We start from the raw sequence: 25,951 nt of genomic DNA on the forward strand, positions 1-25,951 counted from the left end.
GCCACACGTGTGGGGACAAGCGGCCCTGGGAGGTGCTTCCAGAGCAGACGACTGTGCTGGGAGTTTGAAGGAACACAGCTGGTTGGGGGCTGGGCAAAGCTGGGACCCTTCAAAGGAGCTGGAGGCAAGAACGCCCCACACCATTCTCCTTCATAGAGGCAGGGGCCTCCAGGTGAGGATGGGGGCTGCACACAGGCCTGGGACCCCAGGAGGAGCTGGCTGAGGGGTCCTCGTCTATAGCTGCCCCCCAGGCTTTGGTGGACCTGTGGCTGACATGTTTGCCCCAAATTTGAGGGGCTTCTGCGAGCCATGAGATCTGTGGGTGGGAGGTCACAGGGAGGCTTGTCCCATGTGGGGGCACTCGCCAGGATAGCTGGACCCCAACCCCCTCCCACCAGGGTCAAGCCACCCAGAGTCTTGTTCTTTGCTGAAGTGACAGGGCAGGACCACAGGGAGCAAGCTCACAGGGCACGGGGCACGTGGGGGTCCTCCTCAGAAGGAGACTCGGGGAGGGCCAGCAGCAGCAGGGGCCCCCGAGAACGCTTGACCTGCGTGCTCGCTGGCGTTAGCTAGGCTTGTCCCATATCAGTGAGTGGGGAGAGGTGCCTGGACACCAGCAGGTGCCACCAATGTTTACAACGAACGTGTGGACTTCCCTCCTGGAGCTGGTTCCTGTGAGTGGGGTTCCTTGGGAGCACAGTTTGAGAACTAGTGTCTCAGGCAAACGCTGCAAAAGGGGATGGGGAGGGAGAGGCTCCAGGAGAACTAAGCGTTTCTCTAGTTCTTGTTTGCTGCTTTCAGTTTTGCTTAAGAGTGTGCACGTTCTGGGGCAGAGATAAGTCTTCAGGATCAGAGGCCTGGGCGTGCCCACCTCTGGCGGACCGACCGCTTCCTGCAGAACCGCCTGGCCGGTCCACCTCTGCTCACTGAGGCGGATTTTTGTGGGACCCGAGATGAACTGACTTCTGCCATCATCTTAAATCCAGGAGCCCCCAAACCCCCTTCTCCTTAGCTTCCCTCCAGGTAGAGGCAGCCAGTGCTTCCTGGGTAAACTGAGGCCCAGTTCTGATTGGGCAGTTGGCTGGGCTCGGCGAAACCTCGGCGATTGGTTTGTGAAGCCAAAATGCACGTTTTCCTCCCCAAAATGTGTGCTTTCTGGAACCCTGTCCATCTAGAAAAAGCCTTTTGCAAAGTCTTAGTCCATGTATTATTTTTTTGTTCGCATGAATATAGCAAAAAATAATACATCTTTAAAAAGACGTGGCCCCAAACTCGAACTCTGAAAGGAAAAGGTATTTTTGGAGGAAAAAACAGGGAATTTCTTTTTTCTCCAAAAATAGGGCACTCTTTTCTTTTCCAGGCTGGCAGAAGACTATGTGCAGCTTCCTGGCTGCCCTGGCTCAGCCGCGAATGCTGTAGCTGGGGCCCTGCGCCCAGAGCTGCCCCAGGGGGTGTGGCGCCCCAGGCTCCCTGCGCCTTCCGTTCACTGGCCGGCCGGCCCAGGCTCCCTCTGGCCGTGTCCTGCCGCGGGTGCCTGGGGACTAACTGTGCTCTCCTCATTTCCAGTAAAGGCAGACCGTGCAGAGAGGGCCTGTGTGGATGCTGCCCTGGACATTCTAGGTACCGCCATGCGTCGCACGGACGACCACTGCTGCACGGCTGTGCTGCTCCAAACACTCTGCTTAGTAGAGGTTCTAGATGAGCCAGGGAGAGGCCCAGCTCCTGGGCCCCAATTCTGATTGGCTGCTCACGGGGGATTGCTAGGTTGCCCCTGATTCCAGCACCCTTTTCTCTCCGCGCCAAAGGATGCCCAGTCCAGAGGCTCTGAACCCCAGAAAGGGCACGGCCCCGGGTCCCAACTGCTCGGCGAGCCTGTTCTCCAGGCATCAATCTAGCACCTCTACTAGGCACCCGAGGACAGCTGCCCCTTAACTGGCTGCCTCGCCCGCCCACCTGCCGGAGGCAGCTCCGCCCTGTGTGCCGGGCTCGTCATAGTCCTTACACGTCAGGCCCACCAGGAAGCCAGGCGTCCACGGCTCCCCTTCCTAAGTGCGGGCCTGGCTTAGGGCAAACCAGAAACCGGACGGTGGAGACGCCACCCAGCCCTGCACCTGGGGCCCCTTGCCTGCACCATTCCTCCCTCCCGTCCACTGTCTGCTGTCGGGTGTGTGGAAGCGTCTGTCCTCCTGCTTGCTCTGGGTGCCACCCACACCCCTCTCCCTCCTGCCCGCCTCACACCCTGCCCAGTGCAGCCCTGTAATGTGTGGGCAGCTGCTCACCTGTCCTGTTGTCATGGCATGTGGTCGGTGCTGACCGTAGAGGCAGTGGTGCCGCGTGGCAGGCACCAGGGGCCGTGCTGCAGGGTCAGGCCCGGGCGGCATGCTTGTGCCCCTGTACCCGTGCATGGTCTGAATCCCTCTGCGCCCGGAGAGAGGCTCAGAGGCCCGTCCATATCCCTGTGTGTTCCCGGATCTGGGCTTGTGTGGGGACTCGCAGCCCCAGGAGGGATAATCTGGGCCTACAGAGGCTGTCCTTCTGGCCACAGGCTGGTCCTGTGGGTCAGGCGCTGTGATGGGGGTGCGTGGGGACCAGAAGGGCCAGGATTCCAGACCAAGTTCCATCCTGCTGTGCACAAGTCACGAGTGTCACTTCATCCTCCCACTTTCCCTGGGCATCAGTGGTCCATCCGTGGCCGTGGCCAGGCAGCTTTCTGTGGATGCCGCTCCAACCCCGCTGAGCTGGGCCCTAGCTGTGCTGAACGGGGGTGTTTAGTCCATCTCAGCTGGTGCCTTCCTTCACCCTGTCCCAATTTACAGCTGGCTCCATATTTAGAATTTTGCCCTAGGTGTGTGTGGGGGGAGTGGCCACAGGGGAGGTGAGCGGACCTCGGTTTGTCCTCCAGACCCTCCTAATTGCTCCTTGGCCCCAGTTAAATGTGAAAGTGCAGACACCTCAAGATACCTTGTCAAACAGGGTGCCGCCCAGCCACCGCTCTTTCCCCCACCCGGGTCAGGAGGCCAGAGACCCTCCCACACATTTGCTTCTGTCCTTGGCTTGCAAGGTGAGGCAGGGCCCCCTCATAGCTGCAGGACCACTGGCCATTTGGGGACTTGGACTTGGGACAGCTCCAGGCTGGCTGGGGTGTGGGGTGAGTGCCTGTGGGCACTGAGCCTTGACGACCGGCTGTCCAGGTGTCCACACTGTGGTCTCCTCTGCAGAGAGCGCCTCCCTTGTCTGAGCTGGGGGACGGTGGGGCCAGGCTGGACCAGGGAAGGCTCCTTCCTGTGGGTCTGTCCTCGACGACAGCCTTGTGGGGCCGAGTCCCTGGGGCTCCTGGGCTGCATGGGGCAGCTGGTGCAGCCGGGGGTCCCCAGCTCTCCCGGTAGGGCCATCGCTTCTCATGGTCTCCCTGGGCCAGCTGGTGGTCTCTGTTGGGAACAGAACAGAGGAGAGCTCATTTGTACAGATGTCCCCACGGTGCCTGGTTCCCAGCATCCCTCAGTGCTCCCCAGCCCCCTCGGTGTCCCCAGCCCCCTCGGTGCCCCCCAGCCCCCTTGGTGCCCCCAGCCCCCTCGGTGCCCCCCAGCCCAATGATGCTTTGCACTGGGTGCCGTGGTTACGGGCTTGGGGCTGGTGTCCTAAGCAAGCTGATGCCTATTCCTGTGTCACGGGACATAGGACACCCAGGGGCTTCATGCCTTAGAGTCATCGGCCACGGGGGCTTTTCATCCCGCAGAGACCCCTGAACTAGCACAGACAGTCTCAGCTGCCTGGGGGGTAGGGACAGGTGTGGATCTGGCTTCGGTGTCCAGGTTAGGTGGACTGGATGGTGGGCTGCCTATTCTCTGTGGCTGGTCATCTCTGCGCCGTCTCAGGGGCGTTTCTCAGCTGTGGGTCCCGGTTGGGGCCAATGGAGGCAGCTGACCCCCAGGAGCCGAGGTGGGGCTGGTGGTGTCTGAGGATTAGCAGGCAAGGTGTCTTCCCAGGGATGGCAGGGAGTCCCACTGAGCCTGCTGGGTAGGTTTGTCACAGGTCTCAGGGGCTGCGAGGGGCCCTGTTCAGAGGCCATTCTAGGAGGTTCTATGGCTCCTGCATGTGGCGAGGCATGAACAGGTTCACAGTTTGCAAGAGCCTCCTGCCTTGGGCCCAGTGAGAGGAAGCAAGTGGCTGTACCCTGACCATAGCCATCACCCCTGTCTCCTGGCTGCTGCCCAGAGGGTCAGTCCCATCTCCACAGTTACCAAGAGACATGGGGACAGGGAGGCCCCAGGACCCCTGCAGGGCTGTGGCTGGCCAGCTGTGGTCGCCCCCTCTCGGTGGCCTCGGGCCAGGGCTTGGACAGCCTGCAACAGCCAAGAGGTGGCCGGCAGTGCAGGTGCACCCATTCCATCCCACCCGGTTCCCGGACGCGTCCTGGGGGCAGGCATGGCCCTGCGCTGCCTGGGAAGGGAGACGGGCCGGCCCCCACCTCCAGGATGCTTCTCATTCCCCTGCTCCAGGCCACACTGCTCTGTGGGGCTTGACAGAGGGGCCCAGGGGTCAGCTGCAGTCCTCACCCCTCCTGACTGTGGGGCAGTTACAGGGTGTGGAGGGGCAGCAAGCGATACTGTGGGGGTGGCTGGGCGCCCACAGAGGTGTCCAGGGAGAAGCCACACCTGCTGGGCATTTTGGGACCCGTCTTGCTGTGGGTGTCACCTTAGAGAGGGAGGCCTGGCAGGATAATGTCTCTTTTGGTGGCAGCCAAAAGTGATTTAAGAGTCTGCTGACCAACTCCCGGCCCGGGAGCCCGAGGTGGAGCTGACCACCCACGGCCGTGTCCCCCGCCCTGCGACCTCCTTCCCCACCCAGGCTCCACTCCATGGTAGCTGCCCTCAGTGTGCATTTCTCTGGGGCAGGGTCTGCATCAGCTGAGGGCAGATGACGGGTGCCAGTGTTCTGTCCAGAGTGACTTCTCTTGCTGTCTCCCTGTGTGTGTCTGTCCATCTGTCCTCGTGGGAGCAGTCAGAAGGTCAGTTTGAAAGATCGTGTCTTCTCCAGCCCCCGAGGTATGGCTGCCAAGGGGAAGGGGTCCCCGCAGGCCCAGCCTGTGCGGCGGTCGCCCAGCGCTGACCAGAGCCTGGAGGACAGTCCGAGCAAGGTGCCGAAAAGCTGGAGCTTCGGAGACCGCAGCCGTGCACGGCAGGCCTTCCGGGTCAAGGGTGCTGCGTCCCGGCAGAACTCGGAAGGTGGGTCGGGCCCAGCGCCCCCAGGGGACAGTCCCGGGGCAGCACCTGCTTTTCCCTTTCCTTCTATTGAGGTACGAGTCACATAACATACAATTAGCCACTTTAGAGCGAGCAGCCCAGGGCACACTCACTGTGTCCTGCAGCCACCACCTGCGTCCTGTCCCAGGCACTTCACCCTGCAAAGGAGCCTCTCCCCACTAGCAGTCACCCCAGCCCCGGCCACTGCTGGTCCGCTTCTATTTCTGGACACGGTGACATGCAGTGTTTGTGCTTTCGGGTCCGGCTCTGCTCACTGAGCATTTCCCAGGCTCACCCATGTCGCACTGTAGGTCAGAACTTCATTCCTGTGCACAGCTGAGGCGGCGTCGTTCCTGGGTGGGCGCATGCCACCTTGTCTGTCGTCCATCTGCTCTCAGGGACGCCCTTGCACCCTCACATCGCACTCCCCGTGGGCCACTAGAAAGGACGGGGTGGGTTCTAGAGCGCCTGGGCCAGATAGGGCGTGTGGGAGAGGCTGAGAGGTTCCCTGAAACCCTCTCCGATGTGTGTGTGCCACGGGGCTAGAGGACCAGTCCTCTCTGTCCCCTCATGGGCTGCATCCCTTCCACCCAGAAGCAAGCCTCCCAGGGGAGGACATCGTGGATGACAATAAGAGTTGTAACTGCGAGTTTGTGACAGAGGACCTGACCCCGGGCTTGAAAGTCAGCATCCGAGCAGTGTGGTGAGTGGCATGGAGTCGGGGTGAGGCCGCCCTCACAGAGCCCTGCGAGGGGCGGGTCCACTCTGCCCCTGGGGACCAGGTCTCTGGGGGCTGGTGTGAGGGCACGAGCTCCGCTGGGACACCCTGTGGCTAACACACCTTTCATCCCGGTTCCCTGTGGCTCACAAGGCACCACATGCCACAGTGGTCAAGGGCCCGTCTCCGGAATAGTGCTCCCGAGGCTGTCAGTGAACGGCCAGGAGCCACCCTACAGGGGGTCCCGGTGGATGAGGGTCTATGTGCACAGCCGAACCCAAGAGTGGCCGGTGTATGTGGTAGGTGCGTGGCCCAGATAATAGCGACAATTGTCCAGTGGACATCTTCAGAGACGCTGAGAGGGCCATAGGTAGGTGGATGCTAGAGCCGGCCTGCTTGGAGTGTGGCCTGTAGTGGTCTTTGCCCGGGGCTCATGGCTCTTCACCCGTCCCCGTCCAGTGTCATGAGGTTCCTGGTGTCCAAGCGGAAGTTCAAGGAGAGCCTGCGGCCCTACGACGTGATGGACGTGATCGAGCAGTACTCAGCCGGCCACCTGGACATGCTGTCCCGCATTAAAAACCTGCAGTCAAGGCAAGAGCCCTCCCTGCCCAGCCCCCAGGATATGAGGCCGGTCCTCGGCCAACACTGGCGTGACTCATGTCAGACAGACGGGCGCAGTGAGGGGGGCTCGCTTGCTCCCCACCAGAGGTGGGCGGTGGACAGGGCGGTGGACAGCCCTGCTTGCTGCCACCTCTGCAGCCCCACACCAGCCCCACAGGGGCTTTCTGCTGTTTGTTTTAAAATCTCTGTTGTCTCTCCCTCCTCTCCCCTCCTCCCACACTATGATGGCAAGTGTGTGTGTGTTTGTGCACACTCACGTCTGTGTGCACTGCACACACATGTGTGAATGGACACATGTATGAGTTCACACATGTGGTTGTGTGCCCGTGCCTGTGTATGCTGGGCTGTGGGTGCCGTATGTCACACATGTTTATGTGCACATGTGTGCATGTGTGCTGGGGACAAGTAGTCCTGGTGAGAAACTAAGCTGTGGGGTACTCGTGGCTCCCTCAGCAGCAGCGATGCTACTTGGCACCCCCTCTTCCTGGATGCAGGCTTGTCCACCCACCCCCAACACTGGGCTTCCACTTTCTGGGCAGGAAGTGGGGCTGGGATGCGTGTCCAAGGTGGGGCAACAGCAGGGTACACACTGCTGTCTCCAGTGCCTACCCCAGGGGTCACCTGTACACATGTGTATACAGACGTGAGCAAGGGCCCAGGTAACACACCAGCACACCCATGAACACGTGTGTGCACGTGTGGCAGCACACACACGTACACATAGCCACGTTCTTTGTCTCATGGCCACATGTGTGTGCCCGTAAGTCACACACATGCTCACACCAAGTACACATGTGCTTATAGGCACCCCCCTCCACATCTATAAACAAGCCCTGCACACACGTGTTTGTGGTGCTTAGAAAGAGGCCACGTGTGTTGTGGTCTCTCCTGAAGTGGCCACATGCTCCTGCCAGTTGGAGCCCTATCCCTGCCCACAGTTCCTCAAACAAGGTGGCTCCTCTGTGGATACCTGAGCCCTGGACAATCAGGGCACAGTCCTGGGGGTCAGGGGACAGTCCAACTCTCAGCGCCCTGGCAGGAGTGGAGCTCTCGTTCTGAGGAAGTCGGTGTGCGCTGCCTCGGGGCACTTCCCCTGTCCTGTTCCAGGACGCCAAGCCAGGGGTCTTTCTGGGCCTTAACTTGCTCCCACTGGGCGGGGGTCAGAGGGTGACCCTTCCCTCTACCCGGGCTCAGGCCAGGAGGCCTATTGCTCAGTCCTCCCAGAGCATCCATGAGATCTGCGCTATGTGTGTGCAAATGAATGTGTGAGCCTGCACATGTGTGCATGTGAATGGTGTGTGTGTGCATATGAGTGATGTAAGTGCACGTGTGTGCATGTGTCTACACTGACTGTGCGTGTGAGTGATGCGTGTGAGTGCACGTGTGCGTGTGAGCAGACTGCGCGTATGTGTGGGAACAGTCCAGCGCCTGCCTGCCGGCCCTCCTCCCACATCTGTCACCACAGCTGTCGTGTTCACCAGTCTTCTGTCCTCAACTGTCCATATCCTTCCCTTTCTGTCGGGAAAAGCAAGCCAGGCGCACACGCAGGGAGCCGGCCGTCTGTCAATGGCCGGCCGTCCTTAGTGCTGTTCTTAGCCGGCGCCCCAGCTGTGTGCCAGCTGCGACCCGCCCGTGCACGTGCATGCTCGCCGGGCAGGCTCTGCCGCCCGGGCCGTGCTCGCTTGAACACAGGGAAGATCAGCGAGCCTGGCATCCACTGCGTTGTTCGGAGCAGAACAGAGTTGTAAGACATGTCACTTGTGGCTTTATGCTGGGTTGTTCCTTCTGTTTCTGCAAGTTCCCAGCCGCCCCCCTTCATGTTGCTTCACGATGCCTTTTGCTGGTGTCTTTTTTCTCATTTACTCGCCAGGATAGATATGATTGTGGGCCCCCCACCCCCTTCAACTCCCCGGCACAAGAAGTACCCCACCAAAGGACCCACGGCCCCTCCGAGAGAGTCACCCCAGTACTCACCTAGGTCAGGATGCCAACCCTCTCCTGCCTTGTCTCTGGAATGGCCAGTCCCCTGTGCTCCAGGCCACATGACGGCAGCACACGCACTGCTCTTCTGACAGAATGGAGGGGATATTTCTCTGTCCTTGGCAAAGCCACGCCTGGGAGAAGGCCGTCCCTCTGCAGGGCCAGGCGGGCTGTGTTGGGGGCCCTCCTGCAGGATCCTGGGGAAGCTTTCCATGGACACCGTCTGCGATGTCCACTCGGGGTGGGCGCTCTCTGGGCAGACCAGAGGGTCAGCTCCACAAGGATGCACTGTGTCCAGATGTGCAGGGAGGACTGGCAGGGTTTCGAGGACCCCAGTGTCCATACCGCACCCACTGGCGCTCAGGCCCACAGGGGGTGTTGACCAGGGCTGTGGTGAGGTCTGAGCAGGTTGTGTGTCCTCTCTTGCCTTTAACACTTGTGAATAAATAGGAGGGTTGGGGGCCCAGGGAGAGCCCAGGGCCTCTGTTCTGTCTCCCACCATTAGCGTCGCAACTAGAATTACCAATGTGGACGTCCAGCCGGTGGGAGCCATGGTGAGGGCACCCTTAGGTGGTGAGTTAGCACACTCAGACTTCGTCCTGGGGCCATTCAGAGGACACTGTAACCCATCCCACTCCTCCAGCAGGTCTGGTTGGCCAAGGGAGAGTGGAGCCCCCAGGGCAGAGATCTGAGGGTGAGGAGGGATGTACCTGGCTGCACTGATAGCTGGGGCGCAGAGGGGCCCGGGGCGTCCTGGAGGCCTGTGTGCCGGGCATCTCACCTGGCAGCTGTCCCAGGAGAGAGGAGGTCCCGGGGGAGCAGGCCTGACCCAGGGCAGCCCCAGATGGTATTTTCTGGGTCCCCTGCTCTGCCATGTCCCCCAGCCCCAAGGACACTCCTGTTGGGGATGGTTCAGAGCCATGAGCTGGGAAGGTCCTGCTGGTCCTCGGAGCACCCCAGGCCTCCTGGGTCACCACGGGGAGAGGGCACACACGTTCACTCAGAGAGCGGGCCAGAAGGACAGTTTGGTCACCTGGGGGTTAACAGCCTGAGGCCCAGGGGAAGGGGTGGCCCAGGCTCCCAGAGGACCCTCTCAGGCTGAGCTCTTGGTTCAGGCCCCCATGGGGACCAGCCATGCAGGCAGCCCGTCATGTGGCAGGGGGCAAAGGCGCTGAGCACCTGTGCCTGGGCTGTATGGACGCAGAAACGCCAGAGAATCCTTCGCCCTCCATTCTCCACTGGGGTCTGCTTGAAGCCTGAGGGTCCCCCACGCCACCCCTGCGCGCATGAGTCCAGCATGAAGCCCCGCATGAAGCATGAGGAGGCTGCACCATGGCTGACGCAAGCCTGAACCCCTCTTCTGCTTCATGCAACAGAAGGAAACAAATCACCCAAGCCCCCTGCCCTCCGTCAGTCAGGGCAGCCCTGTGGTCAGGAAGGAGACTGAGATGCAGCCCTGCCCAGCTCACACGGCCCCTGCCGGGCTGTGGGAGCAGCATCCTCCTGCACCCCAAACTTGAGAAGTGACCTTTGTGCAGGGTGCTCCAGGCCACAAACGAGGTGGGGGCTGTGTGGCTGTGGTCTGCGTCACCATCCTGCTTAGCTGCACCCTGGCAGGTCCACAGCCGCTGACCCCACGGCTGCCAGACAGCTGGGACCTTTGTTCTGAGTGAGCGTCCACATACCTGCCGAGCCCTTCAGTGGCCCTTCCTGTTCAGCATGGGGGTCGGGGAACACCTCAATGGTCACACAGAAGTCCCCTCCCCAAAGGAAGCCTCCATCTCCTTTGGTCAGCATTCAGGACCTATGGCCTCGCTGGAGGTCAGCATAGCTGTGTTCTGCATCTCACACGCATGTGCACACACACATGCACACACACCCTCTCTCTGGTTCGCAGTGGCTCTGTCTGTCCCCTCCTTTGGTTGTACATGGGCAGTTTCCTGTGTTGCTCTGTGTCCCCTCGCTCCCCGTCCTGGTGCACGGAGCCGCACGTCCTTCCTGCTTCTGTTGTGGCTGCTGCAGACATTTAACTGTCCCCACCAGCCCCAGCTGGGCCCAGGGTTGTAACACATTATGAAGGAGTAAAGCTCAGGGTGGGGGGCGGGGCTCAGGTCTAGCAGGGGACTGAGGGGTGAATGACCCCAGTTCCCTTTACTTTACTCCTCACTAATGTGCCAGCCCACTGCAATGGAGTGAACGGGTAACAGACCCCAAGGGCTCAGAGCTCAGGGTGAGAACCAGGCGCCCGGCGCCCATCTGTCCTGGCACCCAGCTGCCCCCTTGACTCTGGGCTCTGCCTGGAGCCTGGATCTGGGGGGCTGTGGCCTGGCCCAGGAGGAGAGGGCCTCGGCCGCCACACCCACCCGAACTCATGCTAGGGGGCGGGGTCTCTTCCTGGCAGAGTGGACCAGATCGTGGGGCGGGGCCCAGCAATGACCGACAAGGACCGCACCAAGGGCCCAGCGGAGGCAGAGCTGCCCGAGGACCCCAGCATGATGGGCCGCCTGGGCAAGGTGGAGAAGCAGGTGGGCCAGGTCGGGGAGGGCCACCTGGGCAAGGTGGAGAAGCAGGTGGGACAGGTCGGGGAGGGCCACCTGGGCAAGGTGGAGAAGCAGGTGGGACAGGCGGGGCAGCGCCGCCCAGCCTTTTAGCCTGACGTATCTGAGATGGACACTGCAGGTGGGGTCCACAAGCTTCAGGGGACGTGGGGCCCTTCATAGCTGAGGGTGCTGTACTTGGACACCTTCTGCAGCTGCACCCTCAGGGCCGCAGACCCTAAGGGTCAGGAGCACCATTTGTGCCCCGTCCCCTTGCCTGGAGGGGGCGCTGCACAGCGGGACGCTGCGTACTGAGGCCTGTGAGTGGCTCTCTCTCACACTTGGCGGCCTTGTCCCCACTGCCCTCTCCTGGGAGCGAGTCCTCAGAAACCACTCACAAGGCCCTCCACTGGGCTCTGATTCTGGGAGCCAAGGAGGGAAAGGCGGTGCCGTCCATCTGTGCAGGTTGCTCCAAGGGGTGGGCTCACGGTGGGCAGCAACGTGGCCCAGGCAAGCATCAGGGTCCGGCATTCTGAAGCCCTGAGGCCACACGCAGTGACAGGTGGGGTCAGAGGCTGAGCTGCTGCTGGGACTGCTTCCTGCTGCCTCTGCACTTCTGCGGGGAGCCCCCTGGATGCTTCTACCTTTTTGGGAAGTAGACAAGGTCCCCCACCTGCAGGGAGCAGCCCAGGTCCCCCTACCTATATGGGGAGCAGCCGAGGTCCCATCTTTGGGAGCAGCCCAAGTCCCCCGACCTCTGCAGAGAGCAGCCCAGGTGCCCCCACCTGTGCGTGGAGCAGCCCAAGTCCCCCCACCTCTGCAGGGAGCAGCCCAGGTTCCCCACCTATGTGGGGAGCAGCCCAGGTGCCCCCACCTGTGCGTGGAGCAGCCCGGGTGCCCCCACCTGTGCGGGAGCAGCGGCCCCAGCAGCCTCCCTTACAGGTGCTGTCTATGGAGAAGAAGCTGGACTTCCTGGTGAGCATCTATACTCAGCGCATGGGGATCCCGCCCTCGGAGACCCAGGCGTACTTCGGAGCCAAGGAGCCGGAGCCGGCGCCTCCGTACCACAGCCCCGAGGACAGCCGCGAGCAGGGCGACCGCAGCGGCTGCATCGTCAAGCTCGTCCGCTCCACCAGCTCCGTCGGCCACAAGAACTTCTCGGCGCCCCCTGTGGCGCTCCCAGCCCAGTGCCCGCCCTCCACCTCATGGCAGCAGCAGGGCCACCCACGCCCGGGCCAGGGCACCTCGCCTGTGGGGGACCACGGCCCACTGGTTCGCATTCCGCCCCCACCCGCCCACGAGCGCTCGCTGTCTGCCTATGGCGGGGGCCACCGGGCGAGCGCGGAGTTCCTGAGGCACGAGGATGCCCCCGCCTGCCGGCCCCAGGAGGGCGCACTGCGGGACAGCGACACGTCCATCTCCATCCCGTCCGTGGACCACGAGGAGCTGGAGCGCTCCTTCAGTGGCTTCAGCATCTCCCAGTCCAAGGAGAACCTGGACGCCCTCAACAGCTGCTATGCGGCCGCCGCGCCCTGTGCCAAAGTCAGACCTTACATTGCCGAGGGGGAGTCAGACACAGACTCGGACCTCTGCACCCCATGCGGGCCGCCACCGCGCTCGGCCACAGGCGAGGGCCCCTTCGGTGATGTGGGCTGGGCCGGGCCCCGGAAATGAGGCCCCTGCGGCCTCTCCCTGACTCTTGGCCTTGAGGTTTTGAGGTGGGACCCTGGGGGCCTTTTCTTAGAGTCACATGGTGGGTGCCACGCAGGATGCGGGCAGGAGGGGGCTCTCTGGTCTCCATAGTGAAGGGTGACAAAAGTTCTTTCCCAACGAGGGGCAGCCAGGCTGGCTGTGCTCACTCTGCAGACCGTTGGCCCACATGTGTGCAGGGCTGGGTGGTGGCCGAGAACAGGCCCCTGACAGACCCCTGGCAGCCATGCAGAGGCGTGGGGTCAGAGCAGTGCCCTGAGGGGGCGCCAGCAAGGGGCAGGCCTGTCCCCCTGAGGATGTCATGTGCACGGCTGGGACGATGCCCCCTGGCCTCTTGGGTGCCCACCTGTGCGATCCGCCGGTCAGCGGCCAGCGCCATCCCTCTCCTCCCCCTGGGTTCTGAGTGTCTGTGATGGAAAGCAGCCCTAAGTGCAAGACCCTGGCTTGGAGAGCAGGGGCGAGGTCACGGGACCACACAGGAACATGGTGACTCTTGGACCTCGTGGGAAGGGCCTGCTCCTCAGGCTTCTGGAAGGGGGTCCTTGGGGGCTGTCCTGGCCGCAGGAGACCTGGGGGTGGGCGCGCTCGGCCCTGGCCGGGCGCTAGTCACCGGGCTGTGGCCAGCTATCGTCTAGAGACCCAGTGTGGGAGCGGGCTGGGTAGTTGGGGGCACTGCTCTGGGCTGGGCTTCTGTTGCAGGGTCCCTGGACTAGGTGGGCTGTGGTGACAGATTCGCACGCCATCCTTCTTGCATCCCCCTTGGTGCCCTGAGAGAAGCCAGGCCTGGACGATATATAAGCACTGGGAAAAGCCTTCAAAGCCCCCACGTGTCATTATAGGCCCCTTCCCGTCCAGAGGCCAAGGCAGCTTTGTCCTGTGGGAGGTGCTGTCCTCACTGGAGCTGACCGTCCCCACGCGCTCTCCTCCACTGACCGGTCCCTTAGCTGTGGCCTCTTGGTGTCTTGGGAGTCATGGACACCCATCCCTACCCTGGTCTCTGGGGAGCAGGAACCCACCCCCACCCTCCTCTCGTTGGTACCTGAGCCCGAAGGGCAGCAGCTTGGAGCTGGGAGCCCATAGGCAGGCAATGTGGGGAGCCTGGTGTTTGAGGTAACAGAACAGCAAGTTGGCGCTGGCACCCCCTGAGGCAGGGACCCCGTGTGCGCCAGGCCTGGGCCCAGCTAAGCCACCTCCGCGGTGATTCAAAGTCTCTTCAGTGTAGACACCTCTGGCACTTGGTGTGGCTGGTGTGAAGTGACCCAGGCAAGTGGCCACCCTGCCCGCTGCTCCCTTTGGGGGGGTCGGGGCTGGGGTCTGCACCTCCCTGTCTGTCCCCGTGGGAGGGCCTCCAGCTGCAGGCACCAGGCAGGCACAGCAGCTGAGCGCCTACATCTGACACCAGCTCCCCGGGGCTGCTCCTGCACTGGTTACCAGCAACAGGAACTGTGTCCCCTGTGGGATCTCGTGCTGGGAGGGGAGCCTTTCCCCCACCTCAGAGAGGTTTGCATTCTGTCCCACCTGCTCCATGCGCTGTGTGCCTCTGGTGACAGGGGGAGCTGGCCTGTGACGTGCGTCCTGTCCCCAGAGCAGCTCAGCCAGACGCAGGTGTCCCTGAGGTGGCAACAGGAAGGGGTGGGGCTAGACTGTCAGGTGCCCCATTCAGCAAGAAGGGCGTGAAGTCTGCTGCGGAACATCTCTGCCCCTTGGAGAGAGGAGACCACAGCTGCGTGGGAGATGGTTTGAAGGGATGCTGGGGGAGAGGCTCCCTCTCGGGGCCCCCAGACCCAGGCCTGAGCAGCGCTTGTCCCACAGCGCCCGTCCACTGCCTGTCCCTGTCTTCAGAGAAGTGTGACAGGACAGAGGCTGGATGTTCCTCAGGAAGCTTGTGCACTGTGTTGGGTGTGTGTGTGACACGAGTGTGGCTGAGAGCCGACATTCCCAGGCCAAGCGTATGTGTTAGCTGGAGCACACCCCCCTGCCCACGCTGCACCCGTGCTCACGCACACACCTGTGTACATGCAGCACCCCCCACACACATGCTCTGTGCACACTCAGGCACACACGCATGCTCACACCCACCTTTGCGCATATGCACATAGCGTGTTTCTAACTCTGGCGGCCCCATGTCTGACCCCTCACCCTGGCTCTTCCTGCTGTAAGTCACTAGGAATTAAGGACTTCAGGGGTCACTGCCGGTCCTGGGACATTGAAGCCTAGGGTGTCCTGGCTGTCCTGGGCTCCTGGGTCCCATGTGCCCTATCCCCCTCCAACCCCCACAGCTGGTCGGGCAGCCATAGAGCGTTTGGGTGGCCAATGCCCAGAAACAGCGTGGGCTGGGCCTGGGAGGTCCTGTCACCTGTGGGGTGTCCAAATGTGAGGCTGGGGTGCTGGCCGGCTTTCCGTGTCCCCCTGGCCCATGGCCCAGCCTTGTCACTGCCAGGTGGTATGTTGTCCTGTCTTCATTGGTGTGCTCTGGCCCAACAGCTCCCTCTTCTGTCCACATGAAACCTCAAACTGGGCTGCCTGAGGGATGGGGGGACCCCAGCCAGGTGGCAGAGGACTCCCTCTGGGCCTGCCTCCCCCCATGAACCCTCCTTACAGGAGGCCACAGCTGCCCTCTCAGCAAACACCGCCCACTTTGGGGGCTTGAAAGCCGCCCCAGGCTTCAGGACCCCATGCTGCGAGGGCTGCTTCATAGGGGCCGAATGTCCAGAATAGGAAGAGCCGAGACCCGCCCCTAATCACCTGACTCAGAGCCCAGGGCATCAGCAGCCAGGCAGCCTCACGCATCTTCAGCGTTATTTTAACCTCCCTTCTCCCTCACCTGGCTGGAGCCCGCCACCCCCACCCTGTGGCTGTGGATTTGACATGTGAACATGGGAGAGAAGGGGTCACCCCTTCACCGGCCATCCGTGCGCAGGGGATACCCTTACACCAGGTGCCCTTGCCCCCATGTTTGTGGATAGGACCTGGCTCTGAGACATTTCTAGACGCTTCCGGAAGCCGAGAGGGCTGGTGGGCGCTGGGAGGCCTTTGTAGAAATGCTGGCATTTGTATCTATCTCATATTCACCCCGAATTGTAAATAATGTACAGATCGGTGGGAGCAGCCACCTGCCCTTGGGTCTCAGGCTGCAGGAGCAAACAAAACAGCAGTATCCACATCCTCCGACGTCACAAGCCCTTGAAACGAATGCAGTGTGAAGAGGGATGGTTTGACCTTGAGAACCCACCGTGCAGGGCTTGGGGGCACCTTGTACCCTGCGGGCCCAATTCTGAGCCGTCGGGGCTCCATGCCCTCGGTGCCCAGTGCACACTGGCCCAGAACAACACACCCCTTCCCTGACTGATGTGGTCCTCTGCTGCCCTCAGAGGTGGTGTGCACAGACCTGCCACCTGCCTATATGTACTGACGTGTGGGGCAGGGAGGCTGGGGGGCCCTGCAGGGGGGCTGTCTGCTTTTAGTGTCCTGGGGATGGTGTCCCAGGCCAGCTTCCCTCCTGTGTTCCTGTCCCCAGGGACAGGCTCCACTTGGGTTCCTGCCAAGCACTAAGTAGACAACCAAGGAGGGCTTCCTGAAGGAGGTGGGAAGGGGGGGTGGGGACCCACACCGCTCCTGTCTCCAAGGGACCTGGGAAAGCTGGCTGCCCAGGCCAGGGCACTGTAGCCTCTGGAGCGTGCAGGACTGGGGCCCTTGGTCGTTCGAGTCTGCCGTCTTGTGAGGGGAGGGGCTGACAGCAGACCCCAGGAGGAGGTGATGATGGAAACAGGGTAGAGAGTGAGACATGCTCCTGGAGGTGAGACCCCTCTCTACCACCTTCTAAGGTCATTTGTGGGAAGAGTTGGGTGGGCCTTGTCTTGGACACTTGAGTGGGTGCCCATGGCTGGTGGAGGACATTGGGACAGGCAGATCAGGTGCCCAGATAGGAGGGGACCCTCCTGGGGGTGGGGCTCCCAGGCTGGGGTGCGTTCGTTGCCACGTGCCCCACATACAGCTCTGACCGTGTTTCATAAAGTTGCCTTAATGCGCGTTGACAGGAATTCACGGAGGTCACCCCATGCCCCCTTGGTGACTGCCAGGCCCCAACACCAGACCCCGCGTCGGCGGCCTGTCCTGTCCGCGGCCTGCAGGAGCAGCTCCATAGAAGGTGCCGAGTGGCGGCAGGCCTCACACCAGTTTTCACACCTGCTGGGGGCTCCAAGCGCACGTCCTCCTGGAACCCGCTTGCGTCCCCTCCCTGCGCCGTCCGGATGGTTTGTCACCACCAGCCGGAAGCTGGCTGTGTCTCCCCATCTGAGCTGTTGGCTGTCTTTGCACTTTCGTTCACGCTCCAAAGAATATTTCATAATGCCTTGCGTGTGCCGCACACTGGAGCACAGTGTGCCCTGTACCGTAGCAAGCAGGCCTTCTCTCCGTGACCGTGTCGCCGCCGCACACTGTCGCTTTCTAGGGACAGACGCCCAGGAATGAATCTAGTTTTCTGTGGACCAGCGCAATGCTGACTCACTCAACTCACTGTCAGGTTGATGCTTGTGCCGTGACAACGGGCCCAGCGCAGGTTCCCAGGGACCTCGGGTGTGGCATCTGGCGGCAGGGACGCACATGGAAAGTTCAGGAGAGTTCTACTGCCACAGGGACGCGTTCGGGTGCCCAGTAGACCTGTGCACTTAGTAAAGCAGCGATTCAACCTGCACAGCGTGTGACCTCTTTCCTCTTCACGTTCTCGGGGCTGCTGGCCTGTGGCACAGGCTCGTGGTAGGGACATCAACAGACTCCACGAGCTCACTGTGCTCCCATGGTGGGGGGGCGGGGGCCTCACACTCTCCACGGTCAAGACCTGGGCTTTGTCAGTGTCCTGTCGCTGCCATAACAAAGGACCCCAACTGATGGCTCAGAACAACAGATCTTCCTCCTCACCGACCCCCCCGACCCCCTCCATCCCAGGCTTGCTGCCTGTGACCCTTCTCCCCGCTGTCAGGAGCAGCTGGGGTCCTGGGACAGAAGCCTCGGGGTCCCCCAGGAAACGCTAGCCTGGTCCTTGGGCATGGGCTCTGTGCACAGGGGTCCACCAGCGTTTGGGGAAGGCATCCTGCCCTACTGTCCTCAGAGCCACTCCCTACTGTCTTTGGCACCTGCCCTATCACTGTACCCACCTCCTCTTCCATCTTGCGCCCCTCCATCTCCCTGGGAGGGACCCCGGCAAGTGCCCAGCTGTGTGGGTTTGAGCTGCAGTGGCTGTGCCTCCCCTGCCCTCCAGACTGTCCGTCCAGACAGTCCGTCCCCACCAGACCCTCCCGGGGCTCCCTGGGGTTCATAACCTATAAGAGCAACTTAGCAGGGCTCAGCAGCCTGAGAGGTAGTGACCGGTGACTGGCACCCAGCCCCTTCACAGACGTCCTGGAGGTAGGGAGGGCCTGGCAGACCCGGGCCACCAACAAGAAGCCTTTGTGTTACAAGCCTTCCAGGAAGTTCTGGGCTGGGGTGACTGCGTTTGGGGGAGAACCAGGCTGTGCTCCAGGCGCTGCTGGCTCCTGCCTGCAGGCTGGGCTCACCTCTGTTCACTCACAGCATTAACCAGCGTCCCCTGCCCATCCCCACTAGAGCCAAGGGACCGAGGGCTGCAGAACCATCTCAGGACATTGGAAACTTCTGCTGTGAGCTCGGGGGCCCACCACGGCCGGCATGGCCCTCAGACACCTGGGCTGGCACACTTCACTCTACCTGATTTCTGAGCAGTTTGGGGGGACCGTGAAACCCGGACTCCAGTGCACTCTGGGAGTTCTCTAGCAGCCTCTCCATGCTGTGTGCAGGAGGCTGAGGCAGGAGCCCACCTCTGTCCTCCCTCCCCATGGCCATGGGAGAAGAATGTCATGATCTGCTTCCCCATAGCAGTGTTTGAACTGGATACCTTATTTTTTTGTGCCAAGCAGTTTCTCTGTTTCTAGGAACTGTCACCTAGGAGTAGGGTGATTTGGGCTTGGCTGTGATTAACAGAGAAACCCTAATATACCGTGGGTTCAACAGAATAGACTCATGTTTGTCTCTCATGGTCTACAAGTCCAGAGGGAGCCTGTCTCGACCAGTGTGGCAGGTGGCACTGTGGTGCTGGGGACCCAGGACCCTCCTGTGTTGTTGTTCGGTTCGACATGGCTTCCTCCTCAGGGTCACCACATGGGCCAGTGTGGCTGCAGAGTGTAGCCATTGCACCTGCATTCCAACTAGCAGAAGGTGGTGTGGGGAAGGGCACACTGTCTCACACACACACACACACACACACACACACACACACACACACACACACACACGGCTTCCACTTACGTCCACAGAACCCAGTCAGTCTGTGGTTAAGACTGGGAAATGGAGCCTTTATACTGGGTGCCACGTGCCCAGCTAAACCCGGGGTTCCACACCAAGAAAGCAAGAGAAAGGTCCCTGGGGGACCCAAGCCGGTCCCAGTTCTGTTCCCAGAAGCGCTCACAGGCCCTGGGCCAGATACTGGTTGCCAGCTGATGGCAGGATGAGCAGAGCAATGCAGGGAATGGTAGGCGTTTTAGGTTCTTTGTGGCCCTGTGGTCCCCATTGCTCCCTGACATGCCCAGAGCTTTCCCTGCCCTCTCTGTGTGTTGCCCACGTGGCCACGTACCCGCTCAGGCATGCACCCCATTCCCTTATGATGGCATGCATACCATCACCCATGAGGTATCATCACCAATCACCCCATTGTTCAATGGAGGAAACCAAAGCACAGAGAGCTTGGGGTGCCCCTGGTCAGAGGTAAGTGGAGGGACAGGATGTGGCCCCCAAACTTGCCTGGGGTGTGACCAGATCGCACGGTGGAGCTGGGCCCTAACTAAGTTGCCCTCTGGAGTCCCCCAACTCAGCCACCCTGGTTTCTGGGACCATCTGTATGTCCCCCCTCACTCCCGAGCTGTCACCTGGGTCCCACAAGGCACCTTGTCCACTCCCAGCACCTGACCTGGCACAGCCGAGGAGATGGGCAAGGCTGCAGATGATTGAGTCAGAGATGGCCAGTCGGTGGGCGAGCCAGTGGCTTCCAGGCTGGTGTTCTGGGCTGTGAATGGAGTAGGGGGGCCAGGGCGCATGGCTCTGGGCTCAGATGAGGGGCCACTGCAGACCCCTGGGGGAGAGCTCTGCCTGCCAGTGGTGCTGGCTGAGGGGCATGGGCGGGAGAGTCTGCGGCCCCATGGCCTGCCTACCATGTGGCCGCTAGGGCGCTCGGGCTGCCGGCCCCTCCTCCACCTCCTGACCCTCTTCCCGCCCTGGACAAGCTGTCCACGAGATGACACCCTAAATATACGCTCTGCTCCGTGGTGACCTCAGCGAGGCCCCCACACAAGCACAGACGCCCCCACAGATGCACTGTTCTGCCTGCTGTCACCCACATCCCATGGGGGTTCCGTCGCGAGGGGGCACATTGCAGGCATTGCAGGCGTCTCTGAGTGCCCAAAGGAGAACAGGGCACAGAGGACCTGGAGGTGTTTGTGGTGCCAGAGGGGCCGTGGTCAGTGGAGTGACAGGACATGGGGGGGACTGACGTCCTGGGCAGGATCAGCTGCTGGGGTGATGCCGACCCCCACGTGTGCCAGATGCCTGAGGACGCCACTCTCCCCGGGATAGCATGGACACCCCCCCACCGCTGCCCTCAGGGCCCCAGAGCCATTGTGTGCGGGATGCCACCAGGTGGCAGCGTTCGCCCAGAGGCGGGCTGCCATGGAAGCCGCCTGCACCCAGCCCACAGCCAGGCCAGGGCACATCATCTCCTGCCTTAGATTCCTTAACCTTCACTCAGGACGTGGACCTGGCTGCTCACACAGCCCCAGGGGACCCTCAGGCCTGCACCCCCCGGGGTCCTGGTGGCCCAAGGCCCTGAGGGGATATTCTCAGAATTGGCCCAGCCCCAATTTCTACAACAGGCCTGAAGGTTTCTCAGCAAGTGGCCACCACACTTCATTCATTCATGCATTCATTCACTGAGTAGGTTCGTGCTGGTCACAGGGTGAGTGGAGATGAGGTGCACACGGGCCTCGGGACCCTGGACAGCAGCTAGGAAACCTTGCCGGGGACGCAGCACAGAGACGGCTGTGGAGGTGCGCTCGGTGCCCCGCAAAGGGGCTGTGCTGGGATGCAAGCCAGGCCAGGCCGTCCTGGTGACTGCCCGTGGGGGCGTTCATCTCTGTCGAGGGCAAGGCCTACTGGTCATCTCGCAATCAGCCCGGGGTGGGGGGTGTTTGCAGCCGGCCAGCCCTCCAGGGAGGACTCTGGGGCCGACTGCTCAGAGCAGTCCCGGGAGGTCACTCATTCGATGGGTCTGGCCGCCTCACCCCAAAGGCCAGACCTATTCCTAGTGGCAGAGGTGAGTGACCCCTGCCAGGCTTGGGGGCTGAGGGGACAATGGGTTAGGGGTCTATGGGGGCAGCTCTTCGCTGTCCTGGCTTCTGTCTGGCAGCCCTTCCTCAGATGTCACCTAGCTCCTCTCTGACTCAGTGCACTGTCAGTCTTATAGCTCCAGGATTGGTGATCACTCAGCTTCAGTTTGCCCTGGCCTGTTCGCCACCCTCAGACGGGCTGTGTCACACCCACGACAGTCGCTTTTGGTAGCCCAGCCACCCAGACTCCTCTCAGAGTAAAGCCCACAACTGGCCCCAGGACCTCAGGGCACCCACCTGGCCGAGGCCAATGGCCTTATCCCCTGCCACATTCCAAACAGATCTCTTGTAATATAGTCAAACTCTGTCCTGGGTGGCTTGTGGTCCACTAATACCTTCAGTCTTTTTCTCATGACTCAATCTCAGCCTAGGATAGTGAATTCAGGTTTTTGTTTGGAAGCCCTGGATCAGATTTCACCTTGTGCTGGTTAAATTTTATCTCTGCCTGGACATGGCAGACCCTGATCTTATCATCTGCAGATGTTGTCATCTGCAGCCCTGCTCTTGGAGGGAGGCTCTCTCAGCTCTACTTCTGGCACAGATGTCCCTGGATGGGGCTTCCCACCAGAGACCAGAGTCCAGAAACCAAATCCCTCGTGTGTGTTGGCTTCACAGCGTCTGGTGGCCAGTGAGTGCCTGGTGGTGGCCCTGCTCTAGCCACCGCCTCCTGCGTCCCCTGGCCAGGAGCTGGAGAGCAGCTCAGCCACGTCAGACTCCCTCCCTGACATTCAGAGTTGCTAATTTTCCATCCCACGATAGGTTTGACATTTGCAGTGCAGTGGGGTTGTGTTGACTTCCTTCCTGAGAGGCATGGACACCAAATCCTCCTGGCTCCGCAGTGAGCCTGTGAGGGGCGGCCCCACGTCCCTGCCTGAGGCAGACCTGGTGCTGCGGGAACCTGCAGCCCCTACCCGACCTCCATCCTGCCCAAGCCTCTCTCTGGAGCGGCTTCCCCCCTGAAGGTTCCCTGATGGGCTGGCGTCAGGGCGTGTTCCTATGAACCTGATCACACCCTGTTCCTTCATCGTGTAGGTGCCTCCCTCCTGGGTCAGCTCCGGGGGTCAGGCGCTGGCTCCTGCTCCCCTTTGCACCACAGCCCCCACACAGGACATGCACAGTCGATGCCCAGGCAGCGGGGTCGCGTTCCCAGCAGCACTGGTGACTCGGTGCCCCCTCTCCTAGATTATGCTGTGCACGCAGAGGGCACAGAATGGTGGGGAAGCACCACCATTGGAAGCTCCCGGTGGGGAAGGCTGGCTGGCTGGCTGTCTGCAGACAGATGTCAGCCTGAGGGACTGAGCAGGTGGGGGGGGGCAGGGGCAGGGGCATGGCCTGGCTCTGCAGCAGATTTGCTGGGAGGAGACCCAGCCCTGCCCTCACAGCCTTGCCCCTCCCCAGGCTTCTGATGGGGGTTCAGCTTGGGGTGGGAGGGAGAGAGGTGGCTGTGAATGCTGCCGGGCGGAGTGGCTAATGGAGGGCCAACACCAGGCAAGGGGTTCTGTCCTGGGACAGGAGGGGTGCTGGGCCTGGCTTCCCAGAACCTTCAGTGCCAACGATGCCTGGAAGCAGTCCGTCTTCTGCAGTGGCTCCTGTGAGTTCTGGGGTGAACTTGGTGTTCCCAGGGGCTGGAGTGAGCCCGTGCACTTCCAGAAGGTGCACCCCTCAGGACAGGCAGAGTTGGGGTGGTGGTCTCCAGATTCGGATCTCCTTGGCCCCATGGTCAGAGAACACACACCTCAGAGCTCTGTCCTGTGAAGGGGCTCAGAGCCATGCAGAGGAGTCCAAGGGAGTCCCCTCCCCCAGGTAAAGACCAGCGTCCTGGTGTGAGGCCCTGGGTTCCAGTCCAGCCAAGCTCAGCTGCAGGCCCTGCTTGTGTTGTTCCGCGTCCCCTGGGGGGAAGGGGGTCCCAAGCCCCAGGCTGCAGGGAGGCTGATCAGGGCTGGTCCGGTGGAAGCTGAGGCACACCACTGGCCAGCAGAGCCTGTCTCCCTGTGGCTCGCGCCGACACTTGACACGAGTGGGGAAGCCACTTGCCCACAGCCACAGGCAGGGCGGCCAGGTGCTTCAGACCCCACCCTGCTCTCTGCACCCCGACACCCCCAGTTCTGCCAGGAGCAGTGATGCCCCCGGAAGCCTCAGCCTTTAAATCCAGGCCGATGGTAGGACACGGGGAGTGAGGCAGAGGGGAGTGTGAGAGACTCCCCAACCCAGTGCTCTGTGTAAAGCTGCAGAAGTGGTCACAGGCACCACACTTCAGTTTTGTAATTCAGGAACGCCAAGTAAATCTCCAATCATTGTACCACTAAGGAAATAAAACACAATACAAAGAATGAGGAACACCAGGCAGTGAAAACCCGTCGTGTGGGGTGGGCACTGATGCTGGGGCTGTGCCAGGCAGGTTACTCGGAAAACCAAGTTCCCAGGCCTGAGACACCTTCCCCCGCCAGCCTGCATGCACCCTGGGGTCACTGCAGGGGGCTGGCTGTCACCCCCTCAGGCTGAAGGGGTGACTGAGGAAGAAAGAGTCCTTTTCTCCAGGCAGCGAGAAATGCTCACATAAATATTTTATGTGAGTTAAAAAAACAATTCGGCCGAGATAAGCCTCTTTCTCAGATAGCCCTGCCAGCACCGACAGGCCGGTGATGTGGAAACCTGCAGGCACGTCAGCAGGGAGGACTCTGGCCTGTCACCACCACTGGGGGCCAGGAGGGAGGGCACCTGGCTGCCCTGGGCAGCTGTGCCGGGGAACAGGGTGCCTTTGGCTGCAGGTCCCTGACTTGAAAGGAAGGCTGGGTCAAGGGCAGATGGACTATCCCTCTGGGAGGGGCCCAGCCTGGATGACAGCTGCACGCAGTGGGGACGTGGGGCGGGCATCCAGGTGCAGTGTGCACGGGCCTTTCTGCACATACAGTGTAGGAACCAGGGCTCAGAATTCAAGCTGTCTGGGGCCCCAGAGCCCCTCACGGTGGGAACCACCTTTCTGCGGGGCAGGATGCACAGCCACGGGATTCCTGGTCCTACCCAGCTCCATCTGCCCAATGCCACCCGTGGGCACAGGGGCTGTGCCGCCCTCCCCCTGCGGGTGGGGCCTGAGAGCCCCCGTCCGGTGCAGCCCTTCCATCTACATTAGGCTGGGAACGTCCCCACTCTGTGTATCCATCTGTCCTTCCAGCGGCACCCTCCCTCTGCAACCCGACTCTGTCCAGCACACACTCCCCAGGACAAGGGCACGGACCTCGACAGCTACAAACACCTGGGGTGCTGGTGGCCCCATTTTAGAGATCAAATGGAGGAGTCAGGATTCTGTCGCACCCCAGGCCCAGGCGGACCTCCTGCTGGCATTTGCTTGGCTCCACCAGCTGTCTCTGGAGTTTTCCAAGGGCCTGGAATCCTGAGTGCCTTGCTGTGACAGGGACCCCCCAGGCAGCAAATTGGCTGCTCCAGAAATGTCACTGGCACTGGGACAGTGATGCTGCCACTCAGCTGGAGGCCAGAATCCACCCCATCTCATCATGGCAGCAGGAGGGAGGGAGCAGACAGAGGCCTCTGGTGAGCAGGCGGCTACGGAGGTGCAGCCACCCAGCGCCACTGAAGGGCTGGCCGCCCGCCTCCCTCTCCTAGGGCCAGGGCCAGGTTGCCCTCTTGTCCCTGGTGATGTGTGTGTCCTGTGGGGCCCCCTTTCACTCTAGCTGAAGGGGGAGGTTGTCTCTCTGTCTTCAAGACATACTCTGGAATGAATGAGGCTGTGGACACGAGGCTCACGGCACCGTGTCCTGGTCACCGGCTTGTCCCCGTGGGGGCTGGGCTTGGGGTCATCGTGCCCTCTGCGCTCCCAATCTGCCGGCCAGCACAGCGATCCAGGTCGGGGACCGTGCTTTCAAAGAGCTCACAGTCTGATGAGATGTGACCAACAGAGGCACACGCAGGTTGCTATGGAAACACACACAGGCTGGGGGATGGGCCCCAGAGGGTCTCTGATGAGGTATTGAAAGATGAATGTGGTTCTGAACAGAACAGGGTGAAGGCGGGGGCAGCGTCTCCTCCTGGGTGACTGTGAAATTGCTGGGATGCTGGAGGTGGATCAACCTGGGTCCACACCGGCTAGAACTATTTATTTAAAAACCTCTGAGCAAAACCAGCAGAGGACTCAAAGCGTTCTGTCTGCTCCTTGGTTTGGGTGCCCAGACAGAGCCCAGATGGAGTTGGTGACTGCTGGTTACTCCGGTCTGTAAACATATTTCCCCCCGTGTGGAGCTCCTGGCAGACACCGGGGCTGGGGAGGTGTGGGTACCCCAGGCTTTCAGCCAGGCCAAGTAGGGTCACAGTGCCAGCGCCCGTCAGGTTGGTCCCTCTGGTGGGCACATGAGCTCCCTGCTCTGTGTCTGCACTCAAGGTGCTTGTGTCCCCCATCAATAGTCCCTCCCAGCTCTTCCCAGATAGCAGAGCAGTGGGCAGAGGTCCTTCTTGGGCAGGGCAGTGGGCATTGGGCAGGGGTCCTTCCTGGGCAGGGCAGTGGGCAGGGGTCCTTCCAGGGCACAGCAGGCAGTGGGCAGGGGTCCTTCCTGGGCAGAGCAGTGGGCAGAGGTCCTTCTTGGGCAGGGCAGTGGGCAGTGGGCAGGGGTCCTTCCTGGGCAGAGCACGTTGTATCCTGAAGCACCCTGGTCCAAGCATGGCCTGTGGCGAATGGCAGAACAG

The 25,951-nt window shown here is 61.5% G+C and overlaps 1 protein-coding gene across 16 annotated transcripts in view; it reads left to right on the forward strand.

Annotated features, from left to right (window-relative positions):
- KCNQ2 (potassium voltage-gated channel subfamily Q member 2) overlaps positions 1–17,502 on the forward strand; it is a 47,856-nt gene extending 30,354 nt beyond the window's left edge. For 3 of the 16 annotated variants that reach the window (XM_074318046.1, XM_074318044.1, XM_074318059.1), the window contains 7 exons: positions 1,567–1,620; positions 5,002–5,225; positions 5,838–5,946; positions 6,421–6,552; positions 8,453–8,560; positions 10,964–11,087; positions 12,042–17,502. In XM_074318046.1, coding sequence (XP_074174147.1) covers positions 1,567–1,620; positions 5,002–5,225; positions 5,838–5,946; positions 6,421–6,552; positions 8,453–8,560; positions 10,964–11,087; positions 12,042–12,773 — 1,483 coding nt within the window. In that variant the 3' untranslated portion in view covers positions 12,774–17,502. The remainder of the gene's footprint in view (positions 1–1,566; positions 1,621–5,001; positions 5,226–5,837; positions 5,947–6,420; positions 6,553–8,452; positions 8,561–10,963; positions 11,088–12,041) is intronic. The other 13 variants (XM_074318049.1, XM_074318048.1, XM_074318052.1 and 10 more) reach the window with 9 other exon arrangements.
- Positions 17,503–25,951: the final 8,449 nt, after the last annotated feature.

Source organism: Rhinolophus sinicus, linkage group LG13, assembly GCF_036562045.2.
Source record: "Rhinolophus sinicus isolate RSC01 linkage group LG13, ASM3656204v1, whole genome shotgun sequence".
Lineage (NCBI taxonomy): Eukaryota > Metazoa > Chordata > Mammalia > Chiroptera > Rhinolophidae > Rhinolophus > Rhinolophus sinicus.